At 43.1% G+C, this 19,106-nt stretch overlaps 1 protein-coding gene across 13 annotated transcripts in view; it reads left to right on the forward strand.

Moving 5' to 3' along the window:
- The window catches only part of MFF (mitochondrial fission factor), a 48,906-nt gene that overhangs the window by 1,826 nt on the left and 27,974 nt on the right, over window positions 1–19,106 (forward strand). For 4 of the 13 annotated variants that reach the window (XM_006119891.4, XM_014571939.3, XM_006119898.4 and 1 more), the window contains exons 2-6: window positions 2,529–2,694; window positions 8,500–8,717; window positions 10,623–10,795; window positions 13,781–13,869; window positions 16,468–16,542. In XM_006119891.4, coding sequence (XP_006119953.1) covers window positions 2,657–2,694; window positions 8,500–8,717; window positions 10,623–10,795; window positions 13,781–13,869; window positions 16,468–16,542 — 593 coding nt within the window. In that variant the 5' untranslated portion in view covers window positions 2,529–2,656. Of the gene's footprint in view, window positions 1–2,528; window positions 2,695–2,828; window positions 3,029–3,764; window positions 3,902–8,499; window positions 8,718–10,622; window positions 10,796–13,780; window positions 13,870–16,467; window positions 16,543–19,106 lie in introns of those variants that run through there. The other 9 variants (XM_006119892.4, XM_006119897.4, XM_006119899.4 and 6 more) reach the window with 6 other exon arrangements.

Here is a 19,106-nt window from a genome sequence, read left to right on the forward strand (position 1 = left end):
TCTAAAGTTTAACCAGTTAACCTGACATTTAACCGGTTAACTGATGAATCAGGATTTTACATCCCCAAATGCACTCTACTTTCCAATTCCGAGAAGTCAGCATCATGTTGTGTCCCTGTTTCCTTGATCTACTTGATTCATCTTCATCTCCAAATTCCATTCAAAGTAGCACTCCTGGTTTTCCCATTTATAGTTCTGTGTGCACTCTCTGATTGGCTTTCTCCATCCTTTCCCAAATATTCTGCAATCTTGTTCTTATTTGCGATAATTTTTCTCTTTCAAACTTTCATTCTCTCCCACCTTTACTACCACTAACTTCTGTAAATGTCACCTTAAAACTCCCTTTCTGCCCTAATTTGTTGCTAATGACTTGTGTAAAATATTTTGTCTAGTCAAAATAATGCACGAAAATGTTTACTTTGAGTACTGTTCAACCACTCAGATTTTGTGTTGATCGTGACAATTAGCTTTTCAGTTATCATAAAAGAGCTAAGAATTTTATTTTTCTATTTTGTGCTTTCAATTTGAATGTCTTGGTAGTACAGTAAACTTCCGATAATCCGGCACCTTTGGGACCCAGGGTGTGGCGGATTATCAGATATGCCGGACTATCAGAAGGGGGAGCTATGAGGGGTCTGGAGTGGGGGTGGATGCCACCCCAGACCCCTCATAGCCCCCCCCTTCCGATAGTCCGGCTCTGCCCCAGGCGTCCTTGATTCAGCCGCTGCTGAAACTGACCAGCAGCGGCTGAATCGGAGACGCCTGGGGCAGAACAGCTGGAGTGCTGCCGGGTTGGTCCGGTAGCGCCGACCCTTGGCACTGCGAGACCAACCCGGCAGCACCACAGCTGCTCTTGGGGACGCCTGGGGCAGAGCAGCTCGGGTGCTGCTGGGTTGGTCCCGCAGCACCACTCCTCGGCGCTACTGGGCCAACCCGGCAGCACCCCAGCTGCTCTGCCCCAGGTGTCCCCAAGTCAGCCGCTGCTGATACTGATCAGTGGCTGACTCCAGGAAGCCCGAGGCAGAGCTGCTCTGCCCCGGGCTTCCTGGAGTCAGCCGCTGGTCAGTTTCAGCGGCGGCTGAATCAGGATGCCTGGGGTAGAGCAGCTGGGGGGCTGCTGGGTTGGTCCCACAGTGCCGAGGTGCAGCGCTGCAGGACCAACCCAGCAGCACCCCAGCTGCCCTGCTCCAGGCGCCCCAAGAGCAGCTGGGGTGCTGCCGGGTTGGTCTCGCAGCGCCAAGGGTCGGCACTACCGGACCAACCTGACAGCACCCCAGCTGTTCTGCCCCAGGTGTCCCTGATTCAGACGCTGCTGAAACTGATCAGCGGCTGATTCCAGGAAGCCCGGGGCAGAGCAACTCTGCCTCTGGCTTCCTGGAGTCAGCCGCTGGTCAGTTTCAGCAGCAGCTGAATCGGGGACACCTGGGGTGCTGCCCGGTTGGTCCCGCAGCCCCGAGGGGCAACGCTATGGGACCTACCCGGCAGCGCACCAGCTGCTCTGCCTCCGGCTTCCCAGATTCAGCCGCTGGTCAGTTTTAGCAGCGGCTGAATAGGGGAAGCTGGGGGCAGAGCAGCTCCAATGGTCCGGCTGCCCGGAGCACTTCCGGGTTCCTGATAGTGCTGGACCATCGGAGTTTTACTGTAGTGAAATTTTTTTTATTATATTAAGATCAAATGTGCCTTACAGAATTGATTTAAATATTGTCTCTATTTAACACGACAGAATCTGAGGTACAGGTCTATGAAAGGTCACACTGAGAGTCAGTAGTGGAATTGGACTCTTCATCTTCTGACTTGAACCTCAGTCCTGAAAACTGCTCTGTAGAAGTGCCATTGCGGTCACTAAGGCTATCTACACTGCAAGCAAAAACAAGCCTCCTAGACAGATTTGTGCTTGTGCGACTCATACTAGCATGCTAAAAAACAAATGTGTGTGGACATTGTAGCACCAGTGGAGGCTCAGTTTAACCACCTGGGCACGTGCAGCTATTTTTAGCATGCTAGCAGAGGTTTGTCTACCCAGGCTGGAAGCCTCACTCAGGTTCAGTGTAGACATGCCTTAGGACATGGTGGGGAACCTAAGGTTTGTGTGTGACCCCAACTGTTTTTTATCTGTGTGTCAGTGGCCCTGACCCTAAAACGGTTACCCACCCTTGCCTTAGGATTCTGAATAAGTGCAGGAATCTTCCTACTGTGAAACAGACTGCAGAATCTCGGCCTTACGTTTGCTAACTGTTCTGCTTCTAATATGGAGCAACATCTTTTATTATGGACCTCCTCTCCTTTCCTCCCTACACGTATACCTCTATTTTAATAAGCAAATTTCATTATTGTAAAGATATAGCAGTTGAAATCTCACTATTTTTTCTCTTCTGCCATGTCTGAATTCTAAGAAGCATGTGATCATATTGAAGTATTATATCTGTAGATGCTTGGCAATTACTGCCAGACTCACATTATGAAACCATGAATATTTAGAATTATTAAAGTTGACTCTTCTAATGATGTTTGTTTGTTTGTTTTTACAGCTGGAAAAGCAGTTGTCATGCTGTCTTATGTACAAAAACAGATCCAAACGTTACTGTGTTTCAGAGTAAACTGTGCTGCAGCGTAGTGATATTTGATTACAAAATTATAGCTGTGCATATATTTCAAAATGAGCAAAAGAACAAGCAGTGACTCGCCTCTAGGGAGGTTAGTGAAGTCTTATAGAATGTATCTAGTATATGCAACACTTAATAGAACATGGCCACTCAACAAGGGTGTTGCCATAGGATACTGCTGGTATTTTTAAGTTCTTGTTAAAATTAATACTTTTGTTTGCATAGGAACTCTCATCCCAAAAGATCTTAAGATGCTTTACTGCTTCTACTGCCTGAATTGTCCATGGCTTTCAGGGATGTGAGAATCTCAGAAGGAAGTATGTACTTTGAACACAATACATCAGACTAGCTTATTGTAAAAGGGTGTGGCGGAGCAAAAGGCCAAAGTTATGCATTTAAGTGCAGCAGAGCAGCTTGAGCAACTGGTGAGCACCTGTTGATGAACTACTGATACACTTCTGCTCCTGATTTTTGACTTCTGACATGCCCTTCTATAAGAGGTTCCCGACTTGCGACACATTGGTTCCAGAGGAAGTGTTGCAAGTCAGAGGTGTCATAACTCGAACCTGCATTTACGGTAGGGGCCGAGCACCATCGTAAATGCAGCCCAAGGATATAAGTTGGGGGTTTAGAGCCCCTTCCGCACTTACAAAAATGGTTGTAAGTGCAGGGGGTCAGAACTTGGGCGGTCGCATCTCAGGGACCTCCTGTATTGCAATTGTGAACAACCTGCAGGAAGTTTGTGAGGTTTTAAATATAAACATATAAGACATAACTATAAGAATGGCCATACTGAGTGAGAGCTGCTGTCCAGCTAGTCTAGTATCCTGTCTGACAGTGTCCATTGCCAGATGCTTCAAAGGGAATGAGCAGAACAGGGCAATTATCAAGTGATCCCTCTTCTGTCAACCATTCCCAGCAACTGGCAGAGAAAGGACTTGGGACACTTATAGCTGAGGTGGTGGACTTACAGCCTGTGAGCCAGATCAAGCCCCTTGCTTAAATTCATCTGACCTGTGGCCAGACCCCACAATCTAGTAAGAGAACTGGCAGGTGAAGTGCAGTAAGCCCCCACGGCCAGACCATGCTCCCTGGCAGGAGCACTGGGCAGAGCAGGACAATCAGCCCTACTCACTCCTCCCTGACCCTGTTCCCTGGCAGGAGCACCAGGCAGGCAGAGTGGAACAATCTGCTCACCCGGACTCTCCTCCCTGGCAGGAGTGCCAGCTGGTATAATGAGCCAAGCCTCTGCACCCCAATTCCATTGCCCTTCAGGAGCGCCAAGCAGATAGAATGAGGTGAGCCCCTGACCTTACTCCCCAGCATGAGAGGAAGCCCACAGAACCATACTCCCTCCTCTGGGGAGGTGGGGCGGAGATGGCTCCCCACCCAGTTTTAATAGCCATGCTTTTTATTTGTGTGTGGCCCCAAATGACTTTTTCTCTGGATCAGTGGCCCCAGAAAGGGGGAAAAGGTTCCCCACCCATGACCTAGAGCATAGGATTGTCTCCCTGACCATCTTATCTTATAACCACTGAGCGACCTCCCTTCCATTAATTTACCTAATTTTTTTTTAATCCAGTTATAGTTTGGCCTTCACAGCTTCCCTGGCAGTGAGTTCCACAGATTGACTATGCATTGTGTGAAGAAACCCTTCTTTTTGTTTTCAGTCTGCTGCCTATTAATTTAATTGGTTATCACTGCTCCTTGTGTTATGTGTTTTCAAATTGGTGGGATTTCCTTTTCTAATTGCCAGAGCTATAGTGTATTTTGGAATCCCCATCATTACACTGAGGATCCCTGTATTTGTTCAAAGTGGCTCTTATCACCGGCACACTTATGTTTGTTTCCACTTCATCATTTAATCTGGTCAGCTGCATAATCAAACTAACTACAGTTAAATTACCTATCTTTTTGAGTCACCCAAAAGACAAAAGTCTGAGATGAATTTTGGTGGTGGAGTATGAATGGGACATGTGGAAAGTCATCTCTCCTATACAATATCAGTAATTATATCAATAACTTTGTTTCCATATAATGACAGATTGGTAATCACTGACTTCTCTATATGAGATTTAATATACAAATTAAGTAAAGGTGCCCAACTCACTGCAAGTCTTAAAAGAAACTCTCTCTTTGAATTCCAGTGCTTGATAGCTTTATAGAAATGTTTAGATATCCTTTTTCTTTCACAAAGTTGTTAGATCAAAGATGTGATATGTGGAGAGTCTCATTCGGGCTACTAGGATCTGTACTATCCCTATTGTAAAATCCACCATATCTATTATATTCTCATCAGAGACCAGAGAGTGTGGTCAAGAAGTCTAAATTCCTTTTTACCTCTGGGAGAGGCCTCTCCAGCTCAGGGTGGAAATTAGGGATGTAATACAGTAAACTTCCAATAATCCAGCACCTTTAGGACCCAGGGGGTGCCGGATTATCAGATATGCCGGACTATCGGAAGGGGGGGGCTACGACGGGTCTGGGGTGGAGTGGGGGGGAGATGTGCCCCTCGGCGCTGCGGTACCAACCCGGCAACACCCCCGCTGCTCTGCCCCAGGCGTCCCCAATTCAGCTGCTGCTGAAACTGACCAGCGGCTGACTCGGGGAAGCTGGGGGCAAAGCTGCTCCAATTGTTCAGCTGCCCGGAGCACTTCCGGGTTCCAGATGGTGCCGACCATCAGGAGTGCTGGACCATTGGATACCGGACCACTGGAGTTTTACTGTAGTATAGTTGGTTAATGCTATCGACTACATGCATTTTCCCCCTCCCTCCTACAGCCCTGTCAGTAAATTCTTTAGAGGGCTGGCCAGCAGCCTGGCTTAGTCCTGGCTTGCACCATGTCCTGGGAGCTAATCCTGCTGCAGCTCTGCGTAAAAAAAAGTTTGGCAACCAGCAGGCAGGCAGCCCAGCTCGCGCCAGGTCCTGAGAGCTACCCCCAGTGTGTGTCTGCATTAATACTTTTCCTGTAGAGCCACAGTGGGGTAGCTCCTGGGTCCCAGCATGACCCTGGACTGAGGCAGGCTGCCTCCCCGCTCGCCAGCTGCTAAAATACTCTTAGGCTGTGTCTACACTGGGCCACTTATTCCGGAAAATCAGCCGCTTTTCCGGAATAAGCTGCGAGCTGTCTACACTGGCCCTTGAATTTCTGGAAAAGCAACGACGCTCTACTGTACAAAATCAGCCGCTATTCCGGAAAAACTATTCTGCTCCTGCTCGGGCATAAGTCCTTATTCCGGAACACTGTTCCGGAAAAGGGCCAGTGTAGACAGCCCAGTAGTCTTTTTCGGAAAAAAGCCCCAATTGCGAAAATGGCGATCGAGGCTCTTTTCCGGAAAAGCGCGTCTACATTGGCCACAGACGCTTTTCCGGAAAAAGGGCTTTTCCAGAAAAGCAGCCTACCAATGTAGACGCTCCTTTTCCAGAAAAACTGAAAACGGAATAGTATTCCGTTTTAAGCATTTCCAGAAATTCATGCCAGTGTAGACACAGCCTTAGTGCAGAGCTGCAGCAGGGGTAGTTGCCAGACCTGGCACAAGCTCGGTGACTGGGATGGATGGTTTCTGCTGTAGAATTTGGGGGAAGCGTGACATGATTAACTCCATAGGGTTATTAATGCCAAAGGCTGATGCCCTATCCCTGAGTTCACTGGAGATCGCACCCCACCTCCCGCAGGTCCCTTATCCTCCTTTCCAAATGTGGGAACCAGCTCCATCCCTGGAGCAACCTATGTTGGCCGTCTGGCTGGACTCCGTGCTTGCAGTGCTAACCCTTATTGATTAATTGTGTAGTCAACAAAATTTTTTGTTGACTACACAATTAATGAATTACATGCTTGTTAACATCCCTAGTGGAAATACTCTGTTGTGGCAGTATGGGGAAACTCATACTGCTTCTGTTCATGGCAGATCTAGGATTTCCACTTTTGGGATTACAGGCAGTCCCCGGGTTACGTACAAGATAGGGACTGTAGGTTTGTTCTTAAGTTGAATCTGTATGTAAGTCGGAATTGGCATCAGCCGCTGCTGAAACTGATGAGTTTCAACCGCGGCTGAATCTGGACGCCAGTTCTGACTTACATACAGATTCAACTTAAGAAACCCAGGCGTCCCCAAGTCAGCTGCTGCTGAAACTGATCAGCTGCTGATTCCAGGAACCCTGGGGCAGAGCAACTCTGCCTTGGGCTTCCTGTAGTCAGCCGCTGGTCAGTTTCAGCAGCGGCTGACTTGGGGACGCCTGGGGCAGAGCAGCTGGGGTGCTGCTGGGTTGCTCCAGTAGCGCGGCTTCTCGGCGCTACTGGAGCAACCCAGCATCCCCCTAGCTGCTCTGCCCCAGGCGTCCCGATTCAGCCGCTGCTGAAACTGACCAGCAGCGGCTGAATCAGTACGTCTGGGGCAGAGCAGCTGGGGTGCTGCCGGGTTGGTCCGGAGCGGCGCTGCGGGACCAACCTGGCAGCCCCCAGCTGCTCTACCCCAGGGATAGGCAAGAAAAGCCTGGTCTGCTGGGGGGGGGGCACTAGCTGCACCCCCCCTCCAGCAGACCAGGGAGACGGGGGTGGCGGGACCGCCCAAGTCCTCCACGGCTTTGCTCCGTCTCCCTGGTCTGCTGACCTGGGAGACGTGGAACAAAGCCGCAGAGCATGTAGGCAGCGAGACAGTCCAGGCGCACCGCGGCTGTCCCACTGCTGGCTTGCTCCGCGGCTTTGCTCCCCATCTCCCTGGTCTGCTGGTCAGACCAAGGAGACAGGGAGCAAAGCCGCGGAGCACGCCCGCAGCGGGACAGCCCAAGCGCACCTGGGCTGTCCCCCTGCGGGCGTGCTCCGAGGCTTTGCTTCCCATCTCCCTGGTCTGCTGGTCTGGAGACGGGGAGCAAAGCCGCGGAGCACACCCGCAGGGGGACAGCTCAAGCGCGCCCGGGCTGTCCCGCTGCGGGCGTGCTCCAAGGCTTTGCTCCCCGTCTCTCTGCAGACCAGGGAGACGGGGAGCAGCTTTTCTCACGCTGCGGTCTGCCGCCCCCGTCCTCGGGGGCATCTGGGCGTCCCGCCACTCCCGTCCTCCGGGGCGAGAAAAGCCCCATTCGTAACTGCGGATCCGACATAAGTCGGATCCGCGTAACTCGGGGACTGCCTTTATATCATCAGATGTATATTAGTAACATTATTTTGTAAATTTACAAAATAGCTTGTACTTTTGTTTGTACAAAATGGCTTGTACATAGACCAGCATTCTTACAATACTCCCATTTGATCGATTCAGTATGTCTAAATTGCTGAAACTGATTTGACAGCTTGTTGGTGAGAAATGTCCTTCTTGGTTAAACTGTACTCTATATAAGTGAATTCCCCACCCCCTCTGCCAACTCCAAGCTATTTTGTGAGGCTAATGTGTGACCCTGACCCTTTCCTTTATCTGCCACACAGCCTGTAGTCACCATTCCATCCTAGAGACTGAAATAGTAGCCACAGCCTCTGTGTTCTCATTGCTTGGGTTTCTGTTATTACTAGATTTTCACCAACTTATCGTGCTCCTGACGTTTTACTCATCCTGTGTAGCTTTCTGTGCTATCATATGTAGGGACTAGCATGGAAACCTTACCAATATTGGTAAGGAATTACAGGCACCAGTGGGCCATCAAACCACCTTCACGGTCTCAGTGTGAGATTTGGGTGATGTATAGGGCATTAATGTGGTGCTTTGCAGCTGGGAAATTTGCTATTTGAATTTAGATTGCAGTTATTCTCATTAAATACTGTGCATGCTCAATCAAGAGGCTCTGAAACTTGTCCAATTATTGGAGAAATGTATCCACTTTACTGTGCATCAAGCAAGAAACCCAGCTAATGTTTAGTTTTGCTGTCAGTTAATAATTCATGGCTTTTTGGTTTTCTTTCTTCAGAATGAGTGGGGCAGCATTCCCATCCCCGGATGCTGAGATGGCAGAAATTAATCGAATTCAGTATGAAATGGAGTACACTGAAGGGATCAGCCAGCGCATGAGGGTACCAGAAAAATTAAAGGTAGCTCCACCAAATGCTGACCTTGAGCAAGGTTTTCAAGAAGGACTTTCAAATGCCAGTGTAACTATGCAAGTTCCAGAGAGGATTGTGGTGGCAGGTATGTGCACATTTTAGTGTAAAAGTAGCAGTTCTGTGACTTGCTCTATATCCAACATAACTTGGGGGCGGATGGAGTTAAAAATAATGTAATGATGTTTTGGGGGGGAAAGTAAAAAACAAGGACCTGTGAAAAGTATACAGTCCTTCAAATACGAGCTGCTGATCAATTATGACCAGTAGAGTTTCTTAAAATGTGAAAAATCCTTTATTGATCATAGACATTGGGTGATTTTTAAGGAGGGGTTTTAACATGCACTGTTTAATAATTTTTATTTCTGTCTATATATTGACTAGAGGCTAAATAATTACATGTACCAGTCTCTTACTATGTCTTTCATGTTTGAATTATGTGTACTATCCATGGACCCCAGCAAAATTTAGTTTTTACTCATAGACTTTAAGGTCAAAAGGAGCCATCATAATCATCTAGTCTGACCTCCCATACATTTCATGCCACAGAAGCTCAACCATCCCCAGCTACTAACTGACTTCTGTCTTTTCATATGATAGGAATAAGCTACAGAAGTTGCAGCATATTCAGAGGATATACTTTTCTTGGGACATTAGAATTAATTAAAAATTATTCTGATTATTAGGAATATTGACATATCTTCTCTTTGCTACTGAGTTGGCTCTATGTATGGATAATAGGTTTATTAGTATATAATCTGTTTTGAAATTATGATTATAAAGTTTAAGAAGAGCTACAGTTTGTTTTTTCAAAACTTGTGCTTGTTGTTGGTATGCAACAAATACTCAGACATGCGAACTTCTATTCATCTTTATATGGGAACACAGAGCTTTGGTAAGACCTAATTCTGCAGATTAGCGTGTGCTCTCACTGAAGTCAGGTACTTGCAGGGTCATGAATTGTATATCCAGAGAATACAGTACAGGAAAAAATGAACAATAACTGTAAGTATCAAAGCATGACTTGTACAGTAAAACTCCCAATAGTCCGGCATCCAGTAGTCCGGCACTCCTGATAGTCCGGCATCAAAATGACCAGAGCCTAGTGAGTGAGCTTCAGCAAAAAATGAGTCATAAGGTAACAGCAGCAGCAGCTGAACTGAGCAAAAAGGGTAAAAAAGGCTTTAAAAAACTAAAACATTACAGTATACTGCATACAGTATGTACAATAAAAAGGGTTAAGAACACTTTATATACAGTATATAATGTATACATTGTGTATATATATAACCACCTTATAGTACCTCCTGATAGTCGGGCATATCTGATAATCTGGCACCACCTAGGTCCCATAGGTTCCGGATTATCGGAAGTCTACTGTAATAAGTAAAAATGGTGTGTGAGAGAGATGTATTTAGTCATATTCTCTAAAGTTAGTTGTTATGTGTATGATGGCTATCTTAAGTCCTAGCCACCACTCCCAGAAAATTTCTCATTAGAATTATGTATCAAAGTCCCTCCTGCTCTTGTGTCGTCTATATAATTTGTCAAGGCTTCAAAGAAAACCTTTCAAATATCTGGACTGTCTAAATATTGGGTTTTACATATGGGTTGTTCGAATGATGCAATTGAGTGACTTGACAACAATGCTTATCATGCAGTAGATTTAAAGGTGATGGTGAAGTTATGTACTTCAGGTGTTGTGGAATGTGGAGCCACACGCACTCATCGTGGTTGTCAGAAACTCATAGAACTATCTCAGTGGGGATACATAGGTGAATAATAGCTAAATCTAGAAGAAACAGGCTATGGTAAAGCTATTCTGGAGCACAGAATATATTTTTGTTATGTTTCCATAAGTATTCTTGCAAACATTTGGTCTATTCATAGAATTGTGAGGGATTTCTTTGTTGTCTTGAACTTTCACTAACTTTTCACCCATTACTTTAATCAATATCAAGTAAACACTTTAATCTCAACTATGTTGTTGCAGGTAATAATGAAGATACTCCATTTTCTAGACCATCAGATCTGGACCTTATACAGCCTGCCCCGTTCAAGCCTCTGTCACTGAAAACTCCTCCTCGGGTGATCTCACTTAGTGAGCGACCACTAGATTTTCTGGATCTAGAAAGACCCCCACCACAGACACCTCAGAGTGAAGAGGCTAGTATTTTTTTTATTTTTTTTTCCACTTTCCTAGTTGTGAACGTTTACTGAAGAAAAATGGGATGGTGAATGATCCTACATTGTGATCCAGATCAGGTTTTTTTTACCATAAAAGGGTAGCTATAAAAATGTTTTATAAAGTACTGTGTATCTTACTAGTAATAAGGTAATCTTCTAACCATTTGTCAGTCAAAAGGAATATAGACCTTAGATACCATCTTTAGAACTGGTTTAAAAAATAAAATCCCTTTTTTTGACTAAAGGGAATGTTAAACAAGAAAATTCTGTGTTCACTGACATTTTTCAGGTTATCAAAAAAACTAAAAAGTCAGTGAAAAAAAATCTTTAGTGCAAAATATTTTTCTAATCATCTCTAATAGGTAAGTGTCTATATTATAGCCATGGCTGTCCGTATTTTCATTTTATTCCCTATTTTCCAGATGCTTATGCTGTAATTTGGCCACATTTAAATTGCATCAGAAAAATTCTAGGGGTGCATCTACACAGCTACTTCCAGAAGTATCCCAAAATAGCTACTCTGCATCTTTTGAATGCACCCGCTATTTCGAGACCTATTTCATTATCCCTGTGATCCTCGTTCCACAAGGGTTAAGGATGTCTTGAAATAGCACCTTATTTTGAAATCTGGTGCTGTGTAGATGTGCCAAATTTCGAAATTCAGTCAAAGTAAGATGCGCAATTTACGAGGACAAATGGTATACCTTATTTCGAGTTTAGGGTGCTGTGTAGATGCACCCTTGGTGTCTAAGTCAGTGCAGAGTATTTATGTCAAAGTGTGTTGAAAACACATTATTGGGTTCTTAATTAAGTAAAAGATTCAGGAAGCTAAGTGTCCTTAGTTCAATTAAAGTATTTGCTAAATCTAACAGCAGGTCAAAAAGACTAATGGCATAAGGTTATTAAAGTCATTTCCTTGAATATTTCAATTCCAGTCACTCCATCTCACAGAGAACATGGCAGAAATAGAAAGGATTCAGCAAAGGACAATGAAACTAATTAGAGATGCAAAACTTCAATACAAGGAATATTAAAAAGCAATTGGAACTGTATGTTTTAGATTAAATAAATAAGAGATGATAAACTAAAGATATAAAATAATGCTGTTTAGAGGGGGTAAATCAGGAGTTCCTATTTATACTTTTTTATAATGCTAGCATAAGGAGACAACAAATGAAACAGACAACTAATTAAAACTGATGAAGGGATTATTTGTATGCAGTATATAATTAACCAATGGACCTCACTGCCACAGGATATTATTAAGAGCAAAGGATTAGTGGGATTAAAAAAGAATCAGAGATCTGCATGAAAAACCGTATCTCCTGTTGACATAATTAATATTAAGCAGAATGTTGTAAAAAATATCTTGGGGAACAAGATAGCACTGGCATAGAGATGGATTAGGTGACCTAACAGATATGTTCTGTGTCTCAATTTTCTAAGTAGCTAAACATTTATTAAATTGCATGTGTAAAATATGGAATTACTGATTTAGGTTTAGAAAGGACAGAAGCCCACTAATAATTGTGTGGATGGTTATTAGAAACAATAATGGACATAATGGATTGCTTCCTCATCCATTGTGTCCATTATTGTTTCTATTAACCATCCATCTAAAATTCCAATACCTACCACAATACACCTTTCAAAGTGCATGGGTCCTACACATGCTCATCAGAACATGTGATGTGCCTTTCACAGTGTACTAAAAGGCCCAACAATGGCTACATGGCTGAAATCAGACAATTGCTACACTTTCAAATGAGCTAACACAGGAAAATAAGACAAAAATGCTGGTCTTAAGAAAGATGCTGGCTAATTACAATGTGTAACCCACAATTCCCCCCCTTTTTTTGGTCTTGTGGCTGCCAGGGTGTTAACAGGCTATGCCATCTTGAATAGACCATGGGAACACTGTTTCTCAACCTTTTTGATACCAGGGTCTGACTTCGTGATTTCCTAATCTGTTAGGGTATGTCTACACTTGCACCCTCTTTCATTAGAGGGATGCAAATGAAGACATTCGAAATTGCAAATGAAGCCAGGATTTAAATATCCTGCACTTCATTTGCGTAATTGCGTTATGGTGCTATTTTGAAATAAAACATGCTGTGTCCTTCTCTTAAAATAACTGTTAACCCTTATTCCTCATAAAATGAGGTTTATTTCGAGAGAAAGATTTTTCTCTCAAAATAACGCATCTACACAGTGTGTTTTATTTCGAAATAGTGCCATAATGTGATTATGCAAATGAAGTGAGGGATATTTAAATCCATTTCATTTGGAATGTCTTCATTTGCATCCCTCTACTGAAAGAGGGTGCAAGTGTAGACATACCCTTAGAGAGGTCTTAGGGATAGGCATTGATGTATTGACCAATTGCTGAGAAACCCTGCCTTTAGAATATGTGTTGTTAACAGTTTAGGCGAAACACCTTACATTTAGCAGTAGCACTGAACACCTTTTTCAAGGCCTGAAGAGAGCTCTGTTTAGCTCAAAAGTTTGTTTGTTTCACCCACAGAAGTTGAAAAGACAAGGTGGTGAGGTAATATCTGCTATTGAATCAATATCTGGTGAGGAGAGAGAGAGAGGCTTTGGAGATTAGAGAATTTTTTTCCAGCTCATGGGAACTTACTTGAAAGCTTGTTGTTCTCACTAATACAAGTTGGTCCAGTAAAAGATAGTACCTTGCCAACCTGTCTGTCTAAAATGCCATTTATTCAAAGTGTTTCATTTGGGATAAATAGGATTGTTGCACTGTATTTGAAACTCAGTTCTAAATAAACAAATCTAGATTCTGCCACCAGATACACTTTTGTACTCACTTTCATACTAATGAAAGCAATGAATGTGTCTGTGGGCAGATTCAGTCAATAGCCTTTAGCCCTGTACTCTTGAGACAATCATGAAAAACACTTTCTCTCCCTCTCTTTGTCTCCTTCCATTTTTTTGTCTTTGCAGGTTCGTTCAGTGGGAAGATTGAAGAGAGAGCGTTCCATGAGTGAAAACGCTGCTCGTCAAAATGGTCAATTGGTCAGAAATGATTCAATGTGAGTAGAGATCTGGGATGCAGTGACTTTAGGGCAATTTGATTGTTTTCTTTTCTCTTTCCTACCCTCTGCTTTTCCAGTTGATGTTTGGTACACTTATTTCTAACCCTGAATCCTTGGTAAGTGACAACAAGTTTGAACATTCTACAATTGAGAGATGTTTTCTGAATAACTAACTTTTTAACCTTGTTTTTTGTGCAGTTGGCTGACTACATTTACAATATAATCTTCCCCATTCTCTTAGTAGTTTGGGATCTTTTTTATTTGTGCTTTTGCTATTTTCTGCTATGAGTTGCAGATCACGACTTTGGCTCAGCTGCTTTTCCATGTAACTTCTATTTTTCTTTCTGTAACTTAAGAGATGATCAGATCATGATTTTGTATGAAATACTTTCTCTGAAGTTTTCAAGTTATTTTTTTCAAGAAATTGAATTCTACTCTATATGTCAGATGTCCCTACTTTCATGTGATCCATTAAATAAGAGCAATGAAATTGGTGTAGCCTCAAAATTACATAAATTGTATTTTTGACAGTAGAGAAAACTACTTATTTGAAATCTATCAATATATTTTCATATTGATAGGCTGGATAGTGGCAGATACATCCACACCCAATAAAAAGGGGTATGTGGAAACATTGTAATCATGTACATTTCGTCCCCGTTTGATGAAATCTAGTAGAATATTTAAATAGTTAAATTTTTATTAGACTTCAGTTTTTTCATATAGCATTCAGGAAACATCATATTGAAGCCTACTCTGTGTCTCCTTTATCATTCATGTGGAGTCTTTGAGTTCTGAAGCTTTTTTTAAAAAACAGTTTGAGTAACTTTTTTTTTTACCATGGTAAAAAACACAACCAGCTGGCTGTTTGTTTGTTTTAATTTTTCTTTTTTAATCGTTGCAGTTGTGCCTTGTATTCCTTGTACTATTGTCTAAAAGTGCCACATCTGTGTTCTAATTAGAATTAGGAATGTGATTGTTGGATCTAAACAAATGTGACTTGGATGATAAGCCTATATATTATATGAAATATGTGTTAGCTTTTCATTCTGTTCAGCTGTAAAGATCACAGTTTCTAAAATATGCTGAATTATTGACAGAACCTTATTTGAGTAATTGTAGGCTTATATTCTTGTGTTTGGGTGGGTCCAATGTACTTTCCTCCACAAACAGTAGAAGAACCCATGCTTTGCAGGCTAAATTCAAGTCACATTAAACCCTTTAATTAAAAAGATAGCCCTGTCAAAACATTTTGCCTCTTAGAGGATATTTAACCCTTGCTTATCTTGCCATCTTTATCTAATTTTACATATTGGCTGGCCTGACAGCCAAATATCATTCTACACTGTCCACTCCAGTATCTCAATAAATCTCCATCTAACCTGAAGATTAATCTGCAGAATCTATTGTAAATACAGTTTGTATAACTAATGCAGATAGCACACAGCCATTTAAAATATTGTCTAGACTAGAACATAGTAGCAGAACCACAGCCTGGAACACTGTATTTTTAAATCTTATTCCCCATCCACGCTGGCCAGAAAAACTGTTTATATCATGTTTAAACTAGTCCTGCTAACCTAGAATAATTCAGAGCATAACTAGTGTGTTAAAATGATTCTTATGCACGTCTGGCTTTTTAAAACAGGGAATGGGAGAGTTAGACTTTTCTATTCTGCTTTTTAACATTTTCTGGAAGCACATTGTACCTCGAATAGCTGTAATACTGTACAGATCAGGGCTGATATTTTCAAAGGAATTTAAGGGGAATTAAGCACTCGTCTTCTACTGAAGGTCAGTGGGAGTTGAGTGCCTAACATAGTTAAGCTCCTTTGCAAATTGCAGCTTCATCTTTTATCTTTTCCTCCAAAATATCACAAATTTATGGCAGTTGACTTTGTGGAGTCATTGTGCGAAGTCAACTGCCACAGTGATGAGTGAGTGATTCTATAAAAATGTATATTAAATACCTGACTTTTAACAGAGACAGTATTTTGGAATTAAGATGGACTGCTGGTTTGTGTGCATTTCATTACGTGTGTTGTAAGAGTGACAGAAATAAAAATCTAGAAAGGGGTAGCTGAGTTAGTCTGTACAGGATAAACTTAAAAAACAACAAATAGTCTGGTAGCACTTTAAAGACTAACAAAACACATAGATGGCAGTCTCAAAGCTCATGATACCATCTACATGTTTTGTTAGTCTTTAAAGTGCTACCAGACTATTTGTTAAGAAATAAAAATATACTTGGAAGATCTATCCTGGATTTGAGGGAAGGAGTTGGTGCTGTTCCTGATTGTCATATGGGGATGGTGGAAAAGAGTTGACAGATGTTGCTGAATGTGTTGTCATCTACCTTCTTGTGAACCTATTGCATGTAATAGCTGTCATGATACTTAGTAATGGGATTCGGGTTGGACAGTGCCCGTTACAAACATTTGAGAATCTAATTGTAAGGACCAGTTGACATGATAATGACTAGGCACTAGTTGGTACAGTAACTAACTGTGGGGCAGCAATTATGATGATTCTCTAAATTACCTTCCATTTATTTATAAGGACTCTTATTTAAGAGAATCACAATTATTATTCAAGGTTGCACAGATCAGATACTGTCCCAAGAAATAAAATGACACGGTTCCAGTCACTCTTCTCAACTAAGGACTACACGTAAGCCTGTCTGTTAATTACAATACATGAAAATCAAGAGTGTTTCTAATTGTGTAGCTCTCTGCACTACTAATCTTATTAGAATGTCTATAATTCAATGCATAGTTCTTGAAATAGTTCTTAGTATGCTGAGTACCTGGCTTATACCTGTGATTCTGTTGCAGGATTTCTCAAACTTTACACGTTGTTCCTCTTGTAAGGTACAGGGGAGAGAAATACTTGGGCTTGCATTAGTGGAAACTCTCTCATAGTTTAAGTGGAGGCAGAAGTTAAGGAGGGAGAGTCTCCACTAAAAACATAGTCGCAAAGCAAAAAAGAGAATATGTTCAATGTATGGACAGTCTTCATCATTTCTGCTTAGTCTGGGAAACAGCTTTCCTTTTGTTATTACTATCTGATACTAAATTCAAGGACTTATTACTTTTGGTTCTAAACCAAGTGATCCAGCAAGAGTATGCAGAAGAGGAGAATATTTATTTATTCTCTCCTTTTCCTGGAGAAAGGCTGGCAACTGCTTAGGGAGAGTAACCTCACAGTTTGAGAAATGCTGTTTTTCTGGCAACATGTGGGGGAAGAAGATGATGATGTTTACATTTGAGAAATGAGAACATGCGGTTAACTCCTAATACATCTTAATTAATCTGTGTTAAAACTATCTAGTCACCCTGATTAGCTAAAAATCTGTTTACTGGAAATTTGTTCCTTTAGAAGCATAAGTCAAATTGAAATCTGAATAACAAGATATCTCTACTGGCATTCCTGCAAACGCTGTTAAACCATACATATTAAATATTTTACAGTGTAGCCAAGTTCTGCTCAGTGCATTGTTTCAATCATTTCCCATCTTGTTCAGTTTCATCCAGGTGCACATCTTTCACTTAGATGTTTAAGCAGCCTGTATTACAAACTTGCTAGAATGCTTCATGAAAATGCCTCTTGTGAAATCTCTGCAGCAAAATAGTATTCAGTCACAAAAACATGTAATTACAAAAACAGAAAAGACAAAATAAGGTCAGGGAAAGTTTTTGTAGATAGTACAGTACCTAGAGTCCTCCTACCCAAATGTCAAACCCTTACACACACCCAGCATGCTTCTGCACCCTACCTGTCACCCAGACTCCGCATGCTCACCCCTAGCCCATGTTCCCACTCCCAGCCTTCTCCCACACTCTCCCTCCCATACTCTCACCCTTAGCCCACTCCTGCACCCAACCACTAACCCACAACACGCACCCTCATCCACAGTTCACTCCCACACATTAAACCCCTGATTTTTGTCCCCACCCCAGAGCCTAGGGGATCCCACAAAAGCCACTAGCTCCAAGCCTCCAGAAGAGTTAATCTAGCCCTGTGGGTGAGCCCTGAGCCTCAGCACTCCCCTCCCTCCCCTGTGGGGCTGAAGCATGAGGGGATTGTCTTTTTTTTATTTATTTATTTTTTTTTTTTTCCTGCTTCCCAGTTGGAGGCCACATCTGTGAGGGTTTTTGGCCCCTGCCATTTTGCAGAACAATTTTTAACCTGGGCCTGTGGGCCCAAGTCAGCTGACCCTACCAGTCATGAGTGTTCAAATGCTATGTAGAAGTAACTTCAGAGACTTAACAAATGAATCTGTTATAGGTGTATGCTCTTGAATCCTCAGCAGCGATCGCAAAAGTGGGATTAACTAGGAATATTAGATAGCGTGTAATTGAATAGTCGTGTAAATGCATCAAATTTTAGTGGTTACACGACTATTTGATAGCTCCTGGAGGTGGGGCTGGCAGCCATTGTGCTCCCACCCCACTCCTGGGGGGCCCCCGCCACCCTGCACAGCTGTCTCTAATAGAGCGGCCTGGTAGGCGGGACCTGGTCCAAGGCGGGAGCCAGTTTAAAAACTGGCTTCCTGTGAAGACCGGCTCCTGTCTGCTGCTACCTCTGATACAGACAGCAGTGCAGGGTGGCAGCAGTCCCTGTCTGGAGGCGGGGGGGAAGGGTCCGAGCTTGGACCCCCTGTGGACAGGGGCTGTTTCTGCAGAACAACCTGTCTGTGGAGAGCACAGGCCACAGTGGACAGAGACTGCTTCATGGCAGCCTCCTCTGCCCCCCCTGATAGAGGCAGCAGCATGGAGGGGGGAGGACAGGCGACACTGCAGAGGCAGCAAGCGGGGGGTTGGTGGGTCAATAGAGCCAGCTTAAAAGCCGGCTCGCGCGTATCAGCTCCCTCCTGCCCCCATCACCTCTGCGCTGCTGCCTCTGGGAGCATACAGATGTGGTCCTCCCCACAGGAATCGGCTCCCACCCTCCTGATACAGAGGCAGCAAGGGAGGGTATGCGTGTAGTCAACAGGATTAACTGATAAACCTGGGTTTATTAGTTAATTGTGTAGTTGTCTATGCATTGGCATCCCTAGAGTTAACACAATTCAGTTTTCCTTCTCTCTTTTTGTTTTCTTATACAATTCATTTTCTGCCCCTGAAACTTCAACCTGTATCTGCATAATAGTTACCAAGCTTGGTCAGAATCAATATGGAAGGGTTTCCCTTACACTGATTATCTAGTTTAGAAGGATATATAAGTTGACAAAT

The sequence above is a fragment of the Pelodiscus sinensis genome, chromosome 10 (genome assembly GCF_049634645.1).
Source record: "Pelodiscus sinensis isolate JC-2024 chromosome 10, ASM4963464v1, whole genome shotgun sequence".
Lineage (NCBI taxonomy): Eukaryota > Metazoa > Chordata > Testudines > Trionychidae > Pelodiscus > Pelodiscus sinensis.